The 16,514-nt window shown below is 58.6% G+C and overlaps 1 protein-coding gene across 1 annotated transcript in view; it reads right to left on the bottom strand.

The window, feature by feature from the left end:
* Positions 1-65: 65 nt before the first annotated feature.
* The window catches only part of SCUBE3 (signal peptide, CUB domain and EGF like domain containing 3), a 31,802-nt gene continuing 15,353 nt past the window's right edge, over positions 66-16,514 (bottom strand). The window contains exons 7-23 of the mRNA XM_071449910.1: positions 14,156-14,203; positions 11,198-11,314; positions 10,009-10,131; positions 8,703-8,819; positions 7,579-7,701; positions 7,254-7,391; positions 6,893-6,982; positions 6,692-6,808; positions 6,460-6,621; positions 6,012-6,215; positions 5,767-5,928; positions 5,330-5,497; positions 5,080-5,241; positions 4,239-4,436; positions 3,663-3,815; positions 3,421-3,500; positions 66-3,289 (exon numbers count right to left, since the gene is read on the bottom strand). Coding sequence (XP_071306011.1) covers positions 3,140-3,289; positions 3,421-3,500; positions 3,663-3,815; positions 4,239-4,436; positions 5,080-5,241; positions 5,330-5,497; positions 5,767-5,928; positions 6,012-6,215; positions 6,460-6,621; positions 6,692-6,808; positions 6,893-6,982; positions 7,254-7,391; positions 7,579-7,701; positions 8,703-8,819; positions 10,009-10,131; positions 11,198-11,314; positions 14,156-14,203 — 2,312 coding nt within the window. The 3' untranslated portion in view covers positions 66-3,139. The remainder of the gene's footprint in view (positions 3,290-3,420; positions 3,501-3,662; positions 3,816-4,238; positions 4,437-5,079; positions 5,242-5,329; positions 5,498-5,766; positions 5,929-6,011; positions 6,216-6,459; positions 6,622-6,691; positions 6,809-6,892; positions 6,983-7,253; positions 7,392-7,578; positions 7,702-8,702; positions 8,820-10,008; positions 10,132-11,197; positions 11,315-14,155; positions 14,204-16,514) is intronic.

The following is a 16,514-nucleotide window of genomic DNA, read 5'->3' as shown; positions in this document are numbered from 1 at the left end:
ATGTGCATAAATAAATACATTGTGCAGGAACTGGAGAGCTTAGGGAAGTGCAGCATTTAAGCTTCTGGGGGGAGAATAAAAACTTTGGGCCCTGGAAAAGCTTGTCAGCATCTGAGGGAACAAAACAATGAAAATAGCTCTGGATCCTGCTGTTAGAAACCTTTCAAATAAGCATCAGAGCCAGTTTTTGAAAGATCAACACAACACCAAGAAATTCCATTTAATAATTAAAAAAAGACAATACAAAATGCAAACATTTCTTTTTACAAAGTTCAAATAACAATTTTTTTTCTTTTAATCAAGTGCAAATAACCATGAACTACATCTTGCTCATCACTTTAATCGTTTCTGCTGGAGATGGCAAGTCCTGGCCCGCTGCAAAAGGCAGATATAAATACTCCAACATGAAAAAAAAAAAAACAACCAAAACCCCAACAACCCTAATTTTTCTTGACTGCTTCAAAACCTTGATCCCCAAGGTGGCTGATGTGGGTTCAGCCTTTCAAACCCATTCTGAGGTGGGGGTGGGTGGCTCCAGGGGCCCTGTGGGATTTTGGGGGCATTTTTGAGCTGTTTGGTGAAAGCAGAAGGGGGAAGCACCATTACCAGGAGCCTTTGACCATTCCAGGAGGATGTGCTGCACCTCATCCTTCCACAGCAGGGAAGCAGAGGTGGCAGGTGTGGTGACAAGGGTGACAGCCAGGACAGCCCTGTAACCTGACATTAGATGAGCCAGAGTTAATCAAAGTTAATGAACTCTGGCGGGCACGAGGCGTTGGTCAGTCCTGGGCTGGGTTGGTCAGTCCTGGGCTGATTTTATTTTTGCTGGGTTTTTTTTCCTTCTAAATGTGAAGGACCCTTTCAAAGGTCACTGGCCTGCACCACTGTCCCAGAGCCACAAAACCCCTCCAGATCCCTCCAGCAGCTTTTGTGCTTTAAAGCAGCTGCTTGCAGACAGCGACCAAGTGACAAACAGCTCAGCCCACAGATGTGGAGCTTCCAAACAGGCTGGGAGCCGGCGGCAGCAGGGGAAAATCCACAGCTGGGATGAATCAGGACAGACTTTTCCAACTGACGCATCCTGGGGACAAACCTCAGCCCCTGTGCCAGTGCTCAGCCCCTCACAGAGCCCGGGAGAGGCTCCTGGGGTGCTGGAGCAGTGTGGATCAAGGAGGGAAAACAGGGACCAGCAGCTGCAGGAAAGATGGACCCAGTGGGACGTGCAGAGCAATAAATAATGGGTTTGTTAAAAGCAGGGCTGGGCTCAGGTGTGGGCAAAGGGACAGTGAGGGACAAGTGGGGACAGTGATGGAAGGGATCTGCCACTGGCAGAGCTATAGGCTGGTCAATCATGTTTAGTCCTGGCAGCTCCAGGTCTTTGAGAGGATGAAGATGGGGATGAAGGTGTGGGGAGGATGACAGCTGAGAACTGGTGGCAGGGCTGGAAAAGGAGGGAGGCTTGGGGAGGAAGAGGAGAGGTGGGTGGTAGCAGTTGCCTGTCCCTGGGAGTCCTTCTGTCCACATGAAGATGCTGGGGGGACAAAGCCACCAGTGGTGTCCACCTGGCCATTGTCCACAGCTGAGCCTGTCTGGGGGAGGCAGATGCAGTGAAACAAGGGGTGGCAGGATGGGTCTTCCCTGGGATCTGCACCCCACTCCCCGGGGAGGGACTCCCACAGCATCCCTGCAGGGTGAGAACACACAGGGATGGGGCCAAAAAGGCCTGGTGGGACTCAGAAGCACAAAAGCTCCCCAGGTCTGTGAGGGGGGATTGCTGTACCTGGGGGAGAGGTCTGGGGGCTGAGTGGAGGGCCAGCTCCCCTCTCCTCCCAGCCCCCCAGACCCATCCTCAGCAGGCGCTGGCTCATCCCTGAGCCCCTGCAGGGAAGGAAATCAGTTTGCAACGAGCAGGTGACAGAGCTGAGTCCCCTTGCAATGGGACTGGAACACCCAAACTGTGGCAGATCCGTCTGACAGGACCAACTCCACCCCCATGGATGAACCAAGACGCCTCCAACTCCCTGCAAAAACTCACCCCCATTGCACCGAGCAGAAGAGGCACCATCTCCCCCCAGAGAGGGGCTTTTATCGGGGACAAACATGGCAGAAAAGGCCAGAAGATGCCATTGTGCTGGTCAGCGCAGCCCAGGGCCCGGCTTGCTCTGGGTGGGTGGTTTTTGTTTTCTTGCAAACACACATTCTCGTTTCTCAGGCAGTTATAAATATTGTCGTTTCTAGTAAAAAAAAAAAACAAAAAACCAAAACAAAACAAAAAACAACTTCCCTCTAAATAATATAAGGAAGACTCAAATGATTGCACTTAATACATATGAAAAAGGTAGAAAGGAGGATATCCTAGTGCACAAACATTAACTCCTGCTCTTCTCAAAGCTTGCTTTTCCGAGTTACTCTTTGGCAGAGCTTGTAACAAAGTCTGGTTTCTTGGCACAAGTGTCTGGGGTGTGGTGGGGGTGGCGGAGGGGGGGGGGGGGGGGAAGAAAAAAAATCGAACCCGGCTGAAAGTCCTTCTCCTTTGCTCCCTGTTTTCTCCCGTGCAGCCAGACATTGTTCTCCGGGAACGTGGCTTGGCTGCGCTTCCCTCCCAGCACCAGCGCGGCTCTCCAGCGGGCCAGAGCCACCACGGTGCCGCGCTGGTGGGCTTTGCCATCGCTCCTTTGCATTTCCTGTTCCATCAAGGCGGCTTTGGCAGCTCTTTTCCCCCAAAGCGGCGCCGGGAGCTGCGGCGGACGCGGCGTCGCCTCCTGCGCTCCTCGGCAGGGACCCCCCCCCTCACTATCCTGGGCTGCTGCTGGCACCAGGGAACGGGGACAGACCTGGCGTAAAGGAAACCAAAGGGAGGAGCACACGGGACAGCGAAAGGACCACTAAAACCTTCCGTTTCCTAAAACCTTCTGCTTCGGAAGAGGGGAGCGGCTTCACCGGAGGAGACCGGAGCGAGCCCCGGCTGGGAGCGCAGCTCTGCAGGGAGCGGCGGGGAAATCGTGGGGAGACGTCTGCGGGGCGAGCAGTGGCGATCCTGCCGGAGCCAGGCGGAGGAAGGGAAAATCAGAAAGGAGAAGGAAGGGAGAAGAGGGTTTCCTTGGCTGCGGGGCGGCCCGGGGCGGCGGGGCGCGGCGGGCTATTTGTAAGGCCGGAGGAAGCTGGAGACTTTGGAGCGCAGGAGTTTGATGAAGGAGCGGGGCAGCATCTCCTTGTGCTTCTCTGTGTACTTGAAGTAGTTCTGGGGGTGCGCCAGCACGTCGAAGAAAGCTTTGATGAGCTTCTTGTCCTGCAGGGAAGCCGAGCCAGAGGGAGGTTCAGCATCCCCCCCGTGCTCCCCTGAAGCCCCAAATGCAAGGAGAGCAGGATGCATCCCTGAAAGGAAGGATGCCCTGGGGGGTTATGGACTTGGGGGTTCACCTTGAGGATCTCCTGGTGGTTCTCAGAGGCGTAGAGCCTTCCATCCCGCACGATGTCCTCCACCAGCTGCTCGTAGTCCTCTGCCAAAACACACAGGGCATGAGCTGCCACTTGTCCCCGAACCTCCATCCTTCAGTTCACTCCCCCCAAACACACAACAGGTGTGAACTGGGGGTGAACTGGGTCCCAAACTGTGGGGGGAGAAGCACCAGGGTGCTGGGATGGCATCTCCCCGTGCTCACCGTCGTAGGTGACGTAGGGGATCTGGAAGCCCCGGGCACTGTTGGCTTCGCTGGTTTTGAAGTTGATCCAGAGCTTGCGGGAGCGGGCGGTGAAGGCGATGGGTCTCTCATAGGTCTGGCAGGTCTCGTAGGTGGTGATGGAGGATGGGGAGGCTGCAGGGAACAGCGAGGGGACACAGGATGCTGCTTGCCCATCAGCAGAGCTACCCCCAACCTTACTGGGTCAAGGGTGGCATCAGGGATGGGAATTGTCCGTGCTGGGCAAGGCTGAGCCTCCCCTAACCCTCATGTTACATACTAGGGATCGTTATTCCTTCCTTGCTGTGGAAAGCACCAAATGGGGCTTTTAACCCCCAAAATGGAGGCTGAGTCCCAGGTGTGCAGCCCAGCCCATGCACATCCCCCTGCGATCCAGCAAGACCCCTGGATGCAGGGTGATGCTCGTCTCCCCACTCACCCTATTCCCAAAACTCCCCTCCTGCTGCCCGGGGATGCACCTTTGTCCCTCTCTGCCAAAACCCAGCCTTTTCCTGCCCAGCTCCTCCCCTGAGCACCGTGGCCTGCTCGGTTACCTACAGTTTTTCCGCATGACCAAGACGTCGCCGCACTCATCCTCGGAGGGGAGGAAGATCTCGGGCACCACGATGAGGATCTTGCGCTTGGGCGGGGGGTTGATGTTCCAGGTGCACTCGATGTTGGCAGGGTAATTCCCCGGGTAGTTGGGGGACTCGATGTAGCCCGTGTACTCCCCCAGCTCCCCTCCACACTGCCGGTCTGCAAGGCAGGGACACCACACCAGGGCATAGGGGGTGGTTTGCTGGGCCAGAGGGGCAGTGTGGACCTCTCACTAGTCCTAAACACATTCATACTCTTAACCCTAGCAACCCCCTCCACCCGCATCTTATTTCCTCTTCTATCCAAAAACCTCAAAAACACTCCCAGCACAATTACAAACACAGTCAAAACTTCCTTCCTAATCAGCCTAATCCCAATAGCAATCTATATCCACTCTGGAGCAGAAAGCCTCACCTCCTTCTGGGAATGAAAGTTCATTATAAACATCAAAATCCCCATCAACCTGAAAATAGACTTCTACTCCCTTACCTTCTTCCCCATCGCACTATCCCCATTCGTATCATGATCTATCCTACTATTTGCAACATGATATACAACCTCAGACCCCTACACTACAAAATTTTTCACCTATCTACTATTCTTCCTAATCGCTATACTCATCCTAATCATCGCCAGCAGGAATCAGAATTATATCCTTCCTACTAATCAGCTGATGACACGGTCAGGCAGAACTCCCCATGCCTGCCAGAGATGACCCCAAACTCTACAGGATTTTAAAACACTTTTGAAGGAGAACCCCACCCCTGTCCCCCCCCTTCTTTTGCCCCCCCAGCTCGCCTACTTTTGCACTGGGACACCGAGGTGGAGCCGTCAAAGTCGGTGGTGGTGTTGCCAGGGCAGGAGATGCAGTAATTCTGCCGGAAGTCGGGCTGGTAGGTGCCCACGGCGCAGCGGATGCAGCGGTGCACGCTCGTGTTGTAGTAGTGCCCAGGGGAGCACTGCACTGGGGGGTCAGGGAGCACAGGGGGCTGTGTCAGCTGCTGGCACGGCCCTGCTGGGTGGCCCCGTGCTGGGGACCAGCTCTGCCCTACCTTTGGTGTCGCAGTCCTGGAAGGAGAGGGCTCCCTCGTGGCGGGTGGTCAGCCCCCCGCCACAGGGGAAGCAGAGCGCCCGCCCCACCTCGGGCTGGTAGGAGCCACGGGGACACGGCTGGCAGGGCTTGAAGCCATCAGCAGAGTGCTGGCCAGGGGGACACTGACCTGCAGGCAAGGCATTGTTCAGTCCTGGCACCCCACACGCTCTCCTGCCCCATACCCAGATCCTCTTCCCCCTCAGCTGTAGCACCACCAGTACACCCAGAGCAAGTGCTGCCCTTCCTGGGGTCCCCTCTAAATAATAAACACCCAAACCAGACATCTCTGTGAGCCCTGGGGATGCTCAAGGCTCTCCTGTCTGCTGGCTAATGGTGGAGGCTGCAGCCCTGGACATCCCCCGAGTGTGCCTCGAGCCCCACCTGTGCCCTCCTTACCGGTGCAGCCGGTGATGTTGGTGGCTCCGATGGGTCCGAAGGTGTCGCCGCGGGGACACAGGTCACAGGAGAGCTGCCCCTCCCTCTCCTGGTAGGTGCCGGGGGGACAGGGCACGCACTGCTCCGTCTGCCCGTGGTAATAGGTTCCCTGCGAGCAGCTGACTGAGAGCCGGGGGGGCCGTCGGTGATGCTGTGGGGGCTGTCACCGCCGGGTCCCCTCGTCACCCCGCCACGCTCCTCCTTACCACACTTGCTGGCCAGGCGCTGCTGGCCCGGCCCGCAGCTCTCCTGCCGCTCCGGGGCCACGCTCAGCTTCCGGGCCACCTCGTACTCCATCCCCGAGAAGCGCAGCAGGAACCGCTCCTGGTTGATGGATTTCTTCAGGGCTTTGATGGCCGACTTCAGCTTCTTCTCCACTCTCTGTCGCAGGCAGTGCAGGTTGCAGCTGGCTGGGTGGCGCAGAGGGGAATGGGGGGACAGGAGGGATGCAGTAAGAAGGGAGGGGTGCAGAGGGAAGCCCAGGAGCATTAAAACCATCCCCCAAACGCTCAGCTGCAAGTGCTACCCAGCATGTGCCAATCCAGTGCAAGATGAGGACTGGTTTATCTCTCCTTGCTGCATGGGGATGGTATCGTGCCCCTGGTCCCACCACCTGTGCTGACCCAAGATGGGTCGGGCCAGCGCTGTGCCCACCTGTGATCTCCTCAGGCTTGATCTCTGCCTCAAACTCCAGCGTGATCCGTGTCACCTCTTTGTTGGGGGAGTTGCGAGCCCGGCGCCCCTTCCCCTTCTTGGACGAGTCACACTTGAGGTTGACGAAGGTGACCTGGCAGTCAGAGCACGGTGCCGAGCCACCTGCAGGGGGGGACAGGTCAGCACCCCCTCCCTGCTGGGGCACAGCCGCCTCCCCACCATCACACCTCACCTTGTGTCCCAGCCTTCCCGGCCTCCTCCTGCTTGCCCTTGCTCCGGGGGTGCAGGTGGCACTTGGCATCCTTGATCTTGAAGGAGGCTTTCTGCTTGACGGGGGCAGCCACAGTCTCTGAAAGAACAGGTGGGTGCTCAGCAAGCTGGCATGGCCCAGGCAGGCTGGTGGCAGCCGTGGGCACCCCAGGAGCCCCCTTACCGAGGCACTGCTGGCTGCTGTTGGTGGGTCTGTGCTGGCCCTGCCGCAGGACGGGGGTCCCACAGCTCACTGTGTAGCTGCTGTCAGACTCTGTGAGGGAGAAAGGGGAGTTGGCTCTGCCAGGGTGATGCAGGCAGGCTGTGCCGTGGGGGGATGATGCCCTGCACCCTGCCATAGAGATCCTGAACCAGGGACCTGGCCCGTGGATCTGCACCCAACAATGAGCCCTCCTAAGCTACAACTTCCCTCTCTCCCCCAGCCACTGCACTCTGGCTGTGGAGCCACTCCTCTCCCCTCAGTTTGGGCCATGCAGGAAATGGGGACCCCCTGCTCATGCTGGTGGTGGCATTAGTACCAGTACCTGGCAGAAATCGGGCCTTGGAGGTGCAGGAAAGGGCACAGCTGTCCTTCTTGCCCATCTTGTTGCATGTGAGGGTGGCCCGTGGTGGCACCGAACCTGGCAGGCACTTCACCAGCTCCAAGGGACAAGCACCAGCTGCTGATGACAATCAGGGATGCCCGTGGCTGGCACAGCTCAGAGACCCACGAGGGACCCCAGTGCCCTCCAGCTCATGGGGGATTCACCGGGGAGGAGACAGTGCCAGAGCATGGCACAGGGACCCCAGCCTGGCGTCCCAGAGCCCCCAGCTCCTCCAGCAGCCCTGCTGGCTCCTGGCCTGACATACCCACACAGTCCTTCTTGTTCCAGTGCAGCTTGCAACCAGCAGGACAGGTACACTGGTAGCTGCCAGGAGTGTTGATGCAGCCGAATTTGCAGCCACCCCTGTTGATGCTGCACTCATCGATGTCTGTGGGGACAGAGGAAGGGACAATGGCTGAGGGGCAGTGGCTGAGGGACAGTGGGACCCCTCGGCTCTGACACTGAATCATTGCATTTCTCAGGGCTGGGATTCTGGATGGATAAATCCAAGCCCAGCTGGGACAGGGGATCTGCACCTCGGGGCATTTCCAGCAGTGCCACCTCCCCACAGCTGTGCCAGCTCCATGGGGATAAGGGACAGCTCGACTCCTGCTGTCCCCAAGGGCCAGGCAGGGACGGGTGCAACCCATCCAGGCCGAGCCCAGCCCTTCGTGGCACAGCAGACAGAGCCGACATTTTTCACTTAGAAACTGAACCCAAAGGGCTCAGCCCTGGTCCCTCTCTTCAGCAGGGTCCCCCCGGCCTGAAATGATGCTTCAGCTCAGGGATGGAGCTGCCCCTGTCAGAGCCCTCCCTGCCCAGCTCGCCCTCACTCGGGGCATTGATGGGAGCCATCGATTCCTTTGCTGCAGGGCCACCCCAGACAGCGCCGGGGGCTCACGCTGACCGTGTAGCTCAGAAACATTCCGAGGGTCGCTGACCCAGCACCGGAGCACCCGGGCTCTGCTCCCGGGCCGCCGGCACCGCTGCCGCAACACGCTCGGCAGCCCCTGCGGAGCGTGTTTCATCCACCTCCCGCTTCCCGGGCGCAGCACGCCCCCGCCCTTGGGAGCTATCTGCCTTGTGAAATTTAAATCAAACCCTTTTGATGTTCCCCTTCCCACCCCGTCACAGCTCCCTGCCAAAAACGCCGGGGATTTCTCCCTCTCTCTCTCCCGCTGCAGACAAGTCGCAAATTGTTCCTGTCGCTCTGTTTGAAGTTGCAGACACCAGCGAGTCTGGCTGTGAGCCCCGTCCCTGCCTGGCGTGTGCGTGGAACCGACCGTCCCCGCGGGCCCTGGGTGTGGGCAGGGTCCCCAGGGGTCCCACGGCAGCCGCACCCGGGCCTGCCCCAGCCCTGGGACCCCAGCGGGGTCCAGCTGGCCCTACCTCCGCAGTGGGTGAGTCCGTAGAGGGTGTAGCCCTTGTGGCAGAGGCACTGGAAGCTGCCGGGGGTGTTGATGCAGAGGTGGTCGCAGGTGCGGTCAAAGGAGCACTCGTCGATGTCTGGAGGAAGGGCAAGGGGAGGAGGTGAGAGCTGGCACGGCAGAGGGGCCGTTTCCTCTGTGGGACTGTCCCCTTCCTGCTCCAGCTGCTCCAGCAAGCTGAGGGCTGCGCTGGGATGCTCTGGGACCCTGCCCTGGTACCCTCCAGGATCCAGAACCAGATTGCTCCGGGCATTCAGTACAATTCTGGGCATTCAGGATGCTCCGGAGATCCAACACCAGCATGCTCCAGAGCCCTGGGCTCCCTCCTTCCCCGGAGCTCCTCCTCACCCACTGCACCAGCATCCCCCTGCCACAAGCTCCTGCAGCCCCTCTGCACCCCAAACGGGCCAAACAGGGCCAGCATCCCCCTGCCACAAGCTCCTGCAGCCCCTCTGCTCCTCAAACGGGCCAAACAGGGCCAGCATCCCGTCCCTGGCACGGGAAGGCTGCAGGAGCCCCCGGCTGCTGCCGGTCCGGGGCAGGGAGGGATCGGGAGGATGCCAGGAAGGGATCAGGAATGCTGTGCGGGCAGGTCCTGCCTCGGGGACGGTGCCAGCAATGTCTGCTCGGCCCCGCGGGCACCTCGCTGGGGCAGGGAGGCCCCGGCTGGGAGGTGAACCCAGCCCGGTGGGCTGGAGCATCATTTCATTGGCTTCATTAAGTTAATTGCTGCGCTCACGTCAAACTCCCCGAGCACAGAACCTGGACGGAGATGAAAGCAGTGGCAGCCCCGGAGCCTGCCAGCCCCCTCCTTCCCCGGGCCTGTGTTTTCAGGAGGCAGCGCTCGGGCTCAGGCACACCTGCCGTGCTGACCTCGGCCATGGGCTGCGGGGGCAGCACTGACCTCCTGGGCTTATGGGAGATGAGGACAAAGATGTTGGGACGGGGAGAAAAAGGTGGAAGAAGCAGCATGGAGCAGGCAGCTCCCTCTGGAGTGAGCAGGAGGCATCTTCTCCCCACTCCTGCCCTCCAAGAACTGGGAGCCCTGGCAGCTGCCTGATTGCTGGCTTTAACTCTGCAAGAGCCCACAAGTCCCCAGCTCTGAGACTGAAGGGCTAAGCCCCAAACCAGAGCCTGAATCCAGCACGAATCCCCTGAAGGATGCGTGCAGTCCGCAGGAAGGGCAGAGGAATGAGCAGCCGGGGCAGCAGCGCCATGGGAGTGCAGGGAGGGGCAGGGCAGGGGCCCGGGCACTCAGTGCCCCTCACCTTGGCAGTTCCTCTCGTTTATGAGCAGCTTGTAGCCCTTCTTGCAGCTGCACTCGAAGCTGCCCACCGTGTTCCTGCAGATGTGGTCGCAGCCGCCGTTGTTGAGCCGGCACTCATCGATGTCTGGTGGGGACAAGGGACACCCAAGGGTCACACCCTGGCTGGGATGCTTGGCCAGGAGAGCCCAGGGCTCCCCTCTGGGTGCTGTCCCCACCACGAGGGACAATGGAGGAAACCCTTTGGGCTCTGATGGTCGGCAGGGGAATGTGGCTGAGGTGGTTTGTTCTCCCACTAATCACACAATTTACTGTCGGGAAACAACGTGTGAAATGGAAGGAGACCAGGAGGAGGCAGCAGCCTGCCCTGTCCCTCCACCCCCCAGTGCTGGGGCAGCAGCTCTGCCTCGCCGGGGCTGAGGCTTTCTTTTTATGACTGTGAGGGAGCAAGCTGTAAACCTGCCTGCAGCCCTAATAAAACCCCAGACACAGGGGACGTGGCTCTGGGTTATTGCACATCGCTGGAAACTGCAGAACTGGAGAGGGGTGGATGCTCTGATAAAATACCAGGGACAAGGGGTTCTGGAAGCAGTCAACAGGTAGACAGGCAGCCAGCAGTGGCACAGGCTTTCCTTTCAGCTGGGGTCAAGTTCTGAGAGCTGCCAAAAGACACAATGCAGGCACTGGCCAGCCCTGAGGGGGGGAAATTTGGGGTGCAGGGAAAGCAGCCTGGGCTGCCCTCCTGGCAGGGACGGGGGAATGGGGACATTGGTGGGATGTGCAGCATCTCGGGGTGTTCTCCCCCATGTGGGACCTGGTTGGGCAGTGTCCCAAGGGGGACCTGTGCATCTCACTCCCCCAGAGCAGGCGTGCATTCCCTGCACACCCAGCCCTTCCCCTGGGGCAGCTCAGGCACTGGGGTGGGCTGAGATGGGACAGGACCCTCTAGTCCCACAAGGGCTTCCCAGGGGCATGGGGCCAAGCATGGTGCCTGCAGCAAGGCATCCCAGTCCCCATGCAGGGGGTGATTCCTGTCCCCACGCCATGGATGCAAACACCAAGCCAGTGAGCACTGGGGGCAATGTCGGGCTGAGCTAAATCTGAGCCTTTTCTGAGGGCACTGAGGACACAGCGGGGGCCTGGGGCACCCAGGGGTGAGCAGTGAGCCCCCAGCCCCACTCACACCCACCTACCTTTGCAGGTCTTCCTGTCAGGCTGGAGCATGAAGCCCATGGGGCAGCTGCAGTGGACGCCGGTGGCCGCGTCGTGGCACTTGCTGTCACAGCCCCCGTTGTTCACAGCACACGTCTCTGCATGGCAAGGGGACAGAAATGCTGGGGTGAGGGACCCCTGTGCAAAAGGCTGGGGGAGTCACACCACCCAGATGTCCCCCATGCCACGGCCTGGGAGTGGCAGTGGGTACAAAGCTCCCTGCAGAGCCCATGGGAAGCTCCCTTGGCTCTCACACAGCAGCAGCGAGGCCGCAGAGGCGTGAAATGATGAACACATGGGGCTGGTGTGCCCCACAGACAGGCAGGGCCTCCTGGGGGCCACCTTGGGCAGCTCCAGAGAGGAGGAGTCCAATTTCCCAAAGGGAGGAATTCAGAGTCGCAGCACTTGTGCAAGAGCAGCCGGACACAGGTCCTGCCAGGCTGCAGCTCCCAGGGATGGGGAGCACAGCCCCAGTCCCCCAGTGGGGTGGCAGGGGGGTCCTGTCCCCCTCGCTGCCACCAAGCTGCTGAGCCACAGAGCCACGGGTGACCCTGTGCTGTCAGTCCCTGACCGTCACCCACTGCTCAGCCACTGAGATGTGTCTCAGGCTAATTTGGGAGACACATCATATAATTAAAACACACACTCAGAGGCAGGCAGCATCAGTGGAAAAAAAAATCCAATTGAAAAAAAAAAAAAGAGCTAATTATTTCAGTATTATCAAAGTCAGCTGTTGCTGGTAGGACTAGAAGGGACACTAATTTAAATGAAGCATTTTCAGCTTGACAGCTTCCCTGTGAGATCAATCCTCAATTTCAACCCTAACCACCAGAACAATGGTTTGAAGTGCATTAAGTTGTTCACAAAGGATAATAAAATATTCCTTTCAGAAGGCTGGTTGCTTGGATAAATGAGGCATTTGGGCTTCAAGGAACCCAAGATGAAAATGCCTTGAAGAAATTCCTTGGAAAGAGCAAATCCCAGGTTCTCCTGCTCTTTGCAAGCACCACATGGGGTAGGAATGACTGAACCATCCAACCATTTGCCGCGGGGCCCGGGAGCTGGGATCGCTCTGTGCTCGTCTTGCCACTGCTATTTTTATGATGTCCCATAATAAGAGAACAAAAGGGACCATTTTATGAAATTAATCGCCAGCACAATTACAAAACCTAACGGCAGGGGAAGGATTTCTGCAGATATTATTCCTCCAGCCAGGTCCTCGCGCTGCCCAGCCGTGCCAGGGGACAGGGACACAGGGCGGGTGACACCGTGCCCAAGGGAAGGGAAACTTCCTGAAAGGCCAGGGAATCATTTGTTCAATGCCAGCCTTTGTTCCAGCGGCTGATGCAGAAGCAGCCCGGGGAGGATTGATTTAACAGGGTCACCACTGAGATAAGAGGATTGGTTTGGCTCAGGTGCTGCTGCCAGCGGGATGGAGCTGCAGAAGCAGCTGCAGCAGGGAGGATGGAGCTCTCCAGAGAATGAATGTGGTGCCCTGGGCACAGTCACTGTGCTCACAGCCTCCTCCAGCACTGCGAACCCCTCCTGGCCGCTTTGCACCTTTGGGAATTTCACCTGGAATTTCACCCACCCACCATCCCAGGGTGGGTGCCCAGGGCGGGCATTGGGTGTGAGCTCGCTCAGCACAGCCAGAGCAGCACTGCAAACCCCTCTGTGAAGGGGGAAGCCCTGTTCTGGGTTGGCAGAAAGCTTGGAGGGGGCTGCTGGGGTACCTGTGAGGCAGCGGAGGATGGAGGCACAGGGCTGGGCTCTGGATTGCCCCGGGGAGCAGCAATTGTTCGGCGGAGCTGGCAGCCCAGGGCTGCTCCCAGCCTGGCGTGACTCACCAGCCACCCAGGGCTTTGGTGAGGCCTCCATCGCTCAGGCAGGGACAGGACAAAGCTACACACACACACTCACACACTCACTCAAACTCTTTTCCACCCTCCTCCATCCCAGCTCTGCTGACACTGCCTGGCTGCTGTGCCATGGCACTCCTCACCCTGCTCAGCACCTCAGTGCTGGTGACACTCTGGCCTCACCTCCACCTTCTGAGAAGTGACAATCTCAGCAGGACGGGAGCCCACGAGCCAGAGGGGATAATTCCATGGTAACGGGGGGGATTACAGCTGGGCTGGCTGGAGTGTGGTGATGACGCAGATCTGGGGTCCCCCCTTCTCCCACCCCTGTGTGAAAGGCTCTTCAGAGCCCCCCAGAAGCTGCAGTCTGTGCTCCCTGGGCTGGTGAGCTGAGCTCCCACAGCTCCTGGATGTGCCAGGAGTTTGCCTGAACCCAGCATATCCAGGAACAAGATTCCCCACTACAAGCAAATTGCTGCATCTTCTGCCTCAGTTTCCTTGGTGGCAGAGCAGAGGCATCACCTTACCTTTGTGAAGGGCTTGGAGACCCCACGGGGATGCAAAGAAATCCCTGGGGAGGTGCCCAGCCCTGGAAAGGGCCATTGCTGCAGCTCTGGGCTGAGAGCCACTGTGCATGGCAAGGCCAAACCCTGGGACACCCTGGAGGTCCCAGAGGGGACCATCCTCAAGTGGGTGGGCTCTAGGAAGGGGTAACTGGGAGTGCACAGCACAGAGATGGGCACAAGCATCCCCCTCCCCACTGTGAGCTCCTCCTGGGTGTGGGGGTGACCCTGCCACAGCCGCAGCAAAGCAGAGATTGTCACCCTGGCGTGGGCTGGATCCGCCAAAGCAGCGTGAGAGCCCCGTCTCATGCAAGCACAGCAGGGGAGGGGTCCCTGCCCTGTCCCCCAGCCCAGCCCTGGCTGGCCTGGAGTGAGGTTTGGAAGCAGCAGCGGGGCAGGGTTAGTGAGACATGCGGTCATTGCAGCAGCTCAGCCCCCAGCCCCGCCATGGTCTCCAGAGGAGAGACCATCCACGGTTAGACCCCTTCGTAGAGATAGAGAGAACAAAAATATTTACCATTAGAAAACGTCTCAAGGATAACGTGTTGCTGGAAGTGTCTCTCCCCTGTTTAACATTATAAAAAAGTGATTTAGAAACAGTGTCCAGCAGGGAACTTGGTTGGTGTCACACATCAATGGGTTCAACTCTGCTGCGTTTCCAGCCTGGTGGAAACTGTCCCTGTTTTCCTTTGGGCTTTTTCTCTCCCACCTCCCAAGCATTTTATGTCCCTCAGCCTCTCCAAACCCCCTCCAGCCGTGCTGGGCTGGTTGGAGCCCCATGCGAGCGGGAGAAGCGCGTTGTGAGGAGCGTTAGTGCAGCCTGTTAGTGTGGGGAGCGGCTCCTGGCTGTGACCAGAACCAGAACCAGCCCGTGGTGATCCCCGAGCGCAGCCACGGGCCTTGGGAAGGCAGCCACACCCCCCTGTGCCGCTTGCACCCTGTGGGTTTATCAGCCAAGCCAGCAGAGAGCCCAAAGCCTGGGTGTGTTTGGGCTGCTCAGCCTCCCCCGGGGGTCAGCGCACCCCAGCATCACCAGCCCCACAAAGCTGGGAGCACTGCAAACTGCCCCACTGTGGGTCAGGAAATCCGCCATAAAACCTGAGCTGGGTTTAGTTTCCTTCTCCATCTAACTGTATTTCTTCTCTGTCCACCCCTTCCCACTCCACCACAAGTAGGGGGCCAGCAATAGCCCGGCTGCACCCCAAATATGGGTGGGAGGGAGCTGCAATGATGCCCTGGCTGGTAAATCTTCCTGGAAAGCCAAAATCTGCATCCACTGTGACAGCTGATTTTGCATCTCCCCGCGGGCACTGCACCCTTGGCTGCTGGAGGGCTGTTTTATGTGCTTTTTTTTAATTCTTTTTTTTTTTTTAAAGGCTGCTTTTGGAGCATAAATATAAATATATAAGGTCATTGGCTTCCCCTCCCGGCTCCCCCTCCCCCTCGTGCCTGCAGACATGTTGGGAGCCATTAGTGATGGCCCCTGTGCTTAGAGGCATGTTCCTCATTATCTGCATTTTTAAAAGCAGCAATAAAAAGCAGAAAAATGAAAAACACCGGCCGTGGCCTAATGAAACTGTCACTCAGAGGGGCTGATCGTGCTTCCTGCCTCGTGGTGTGATCTGAAGGGAACCTGGACCAGGGGCCTGTCCCGGCAGCCCATCAAACACACCGCGTTCAATTTCAAAGCCCATGGCCCGGGGAACGACTTTGCGTTTCCCCTCACTGGAAACTTTATTCCCCTTGAAATGATGAAATATTTTGGAGGAAATGGGGAAGGGGCGGTGAAGGGGGCAGCGTGGATGGGGGAGGGCTGTTTGCTGTGCCCGAGCCATAAAACAAGAAGGGCTGGTTATAAATATCCGAGCAGGTACCTCGGCTGTAAACCTGCTGGCTGGGCATCCCAGAGGGCAGCTGCTGGCTCCCAGAGGCTGGAGCACAAGCCCTTGGTGTTCCCACGGTGGGGCTGGGGATCAGGAATCCCCCAGGGAGTGCAAGAGCTGGGCAGAGGGGATTGCAGAGCCCAATGAGACAGGCATGGTGTGGTGGCGGGCTTTGGGCTGGTGCTGCTCCTAGAATCCTCTAGTGCAGTGTTTGAATTCCCCTGGAAAGGTGGACAAGGGGAGAGCTCACAGGGATGTGCTGGCTCTGGTGGGAGATGCCTCCCCAGCAGGTACAATGCAGGGCATGGGGACAAAGAGGGACACTTTGGCCAAGGACAAGAGGATGGGTGATTTTGGAAACGCCCAAATCCCACCCTCACACCTGTGGTACCCAGGGTCTGAGTGCAGAGACCACCCCCCCAACAAACAGACTGCTCTGAGGCATTGCCCAGATCACGAGATGCTTTGGAGAGCTCCTCTCTCACCCCCACACCCAGCAGGTCCAGGGGCATCCTCGGTCCCTGCCCAAGGCAGACGCTGCACGCAGGGCCCCTCATCCAGGAGGAACCCACCAGCTGACACCCCCAGGGTCCTGAGCTCCCCACCCAGGAGCAGCAACAACCCTGGGAGGCTCTTCAGAGGTGGGACAGGACTCGGTGGCTGTGGGAATAAACACGAGGACGGCGGGGACCGGGGGCTGTGAGCAGCCAGGAGGGATTGGGATCCACCCTGGGGCACAGCAGTGACATTAAAGCAGCAGGGAGCTGATGGGGAGGAGGGCTTTGCTGGGGGCTCAGCCCCAAACACCCCTCGAGGTGGCAGGGAGAGCCAGGGGCTCAGGGGGGATCCTCTGCCCTGAGGACGGAGCCGTCTGTGGAAAGCACGAAGGGTTTTCTGTTCAGGCACAGCAGGGACACGGGCAGCCAAAACCTCTCTTGCTTCCAGTTCCTTTTTCTTTTTCATTTTGCAGTAAGAACTCAAATGTCTCAAGCA

The sequence above is a fragment of the Agelaius tricolor genome, unplaced genomic scaffold (genome assembly GCF_023055355.1).
Source record: "Agelaius tricolor isolate 1412-34295 unplaced genomic scaffold, bAgeTri1.0.p SCAF_30, whole genome shotgun sequence".
In the NCBI taxonomy this organism is placed as follows: domain Eukaryota; kingdom Metazoa; phylum Chordata; class Aves; order Passeriformes; family Icteridae; genus Agelaius; species Agelaius tricolor.
The sequence above is the reverse complement of the archived record's forward strand: the minus strand, read 5'-3'. Positions and strand labels throughout refer to the sequence as shown.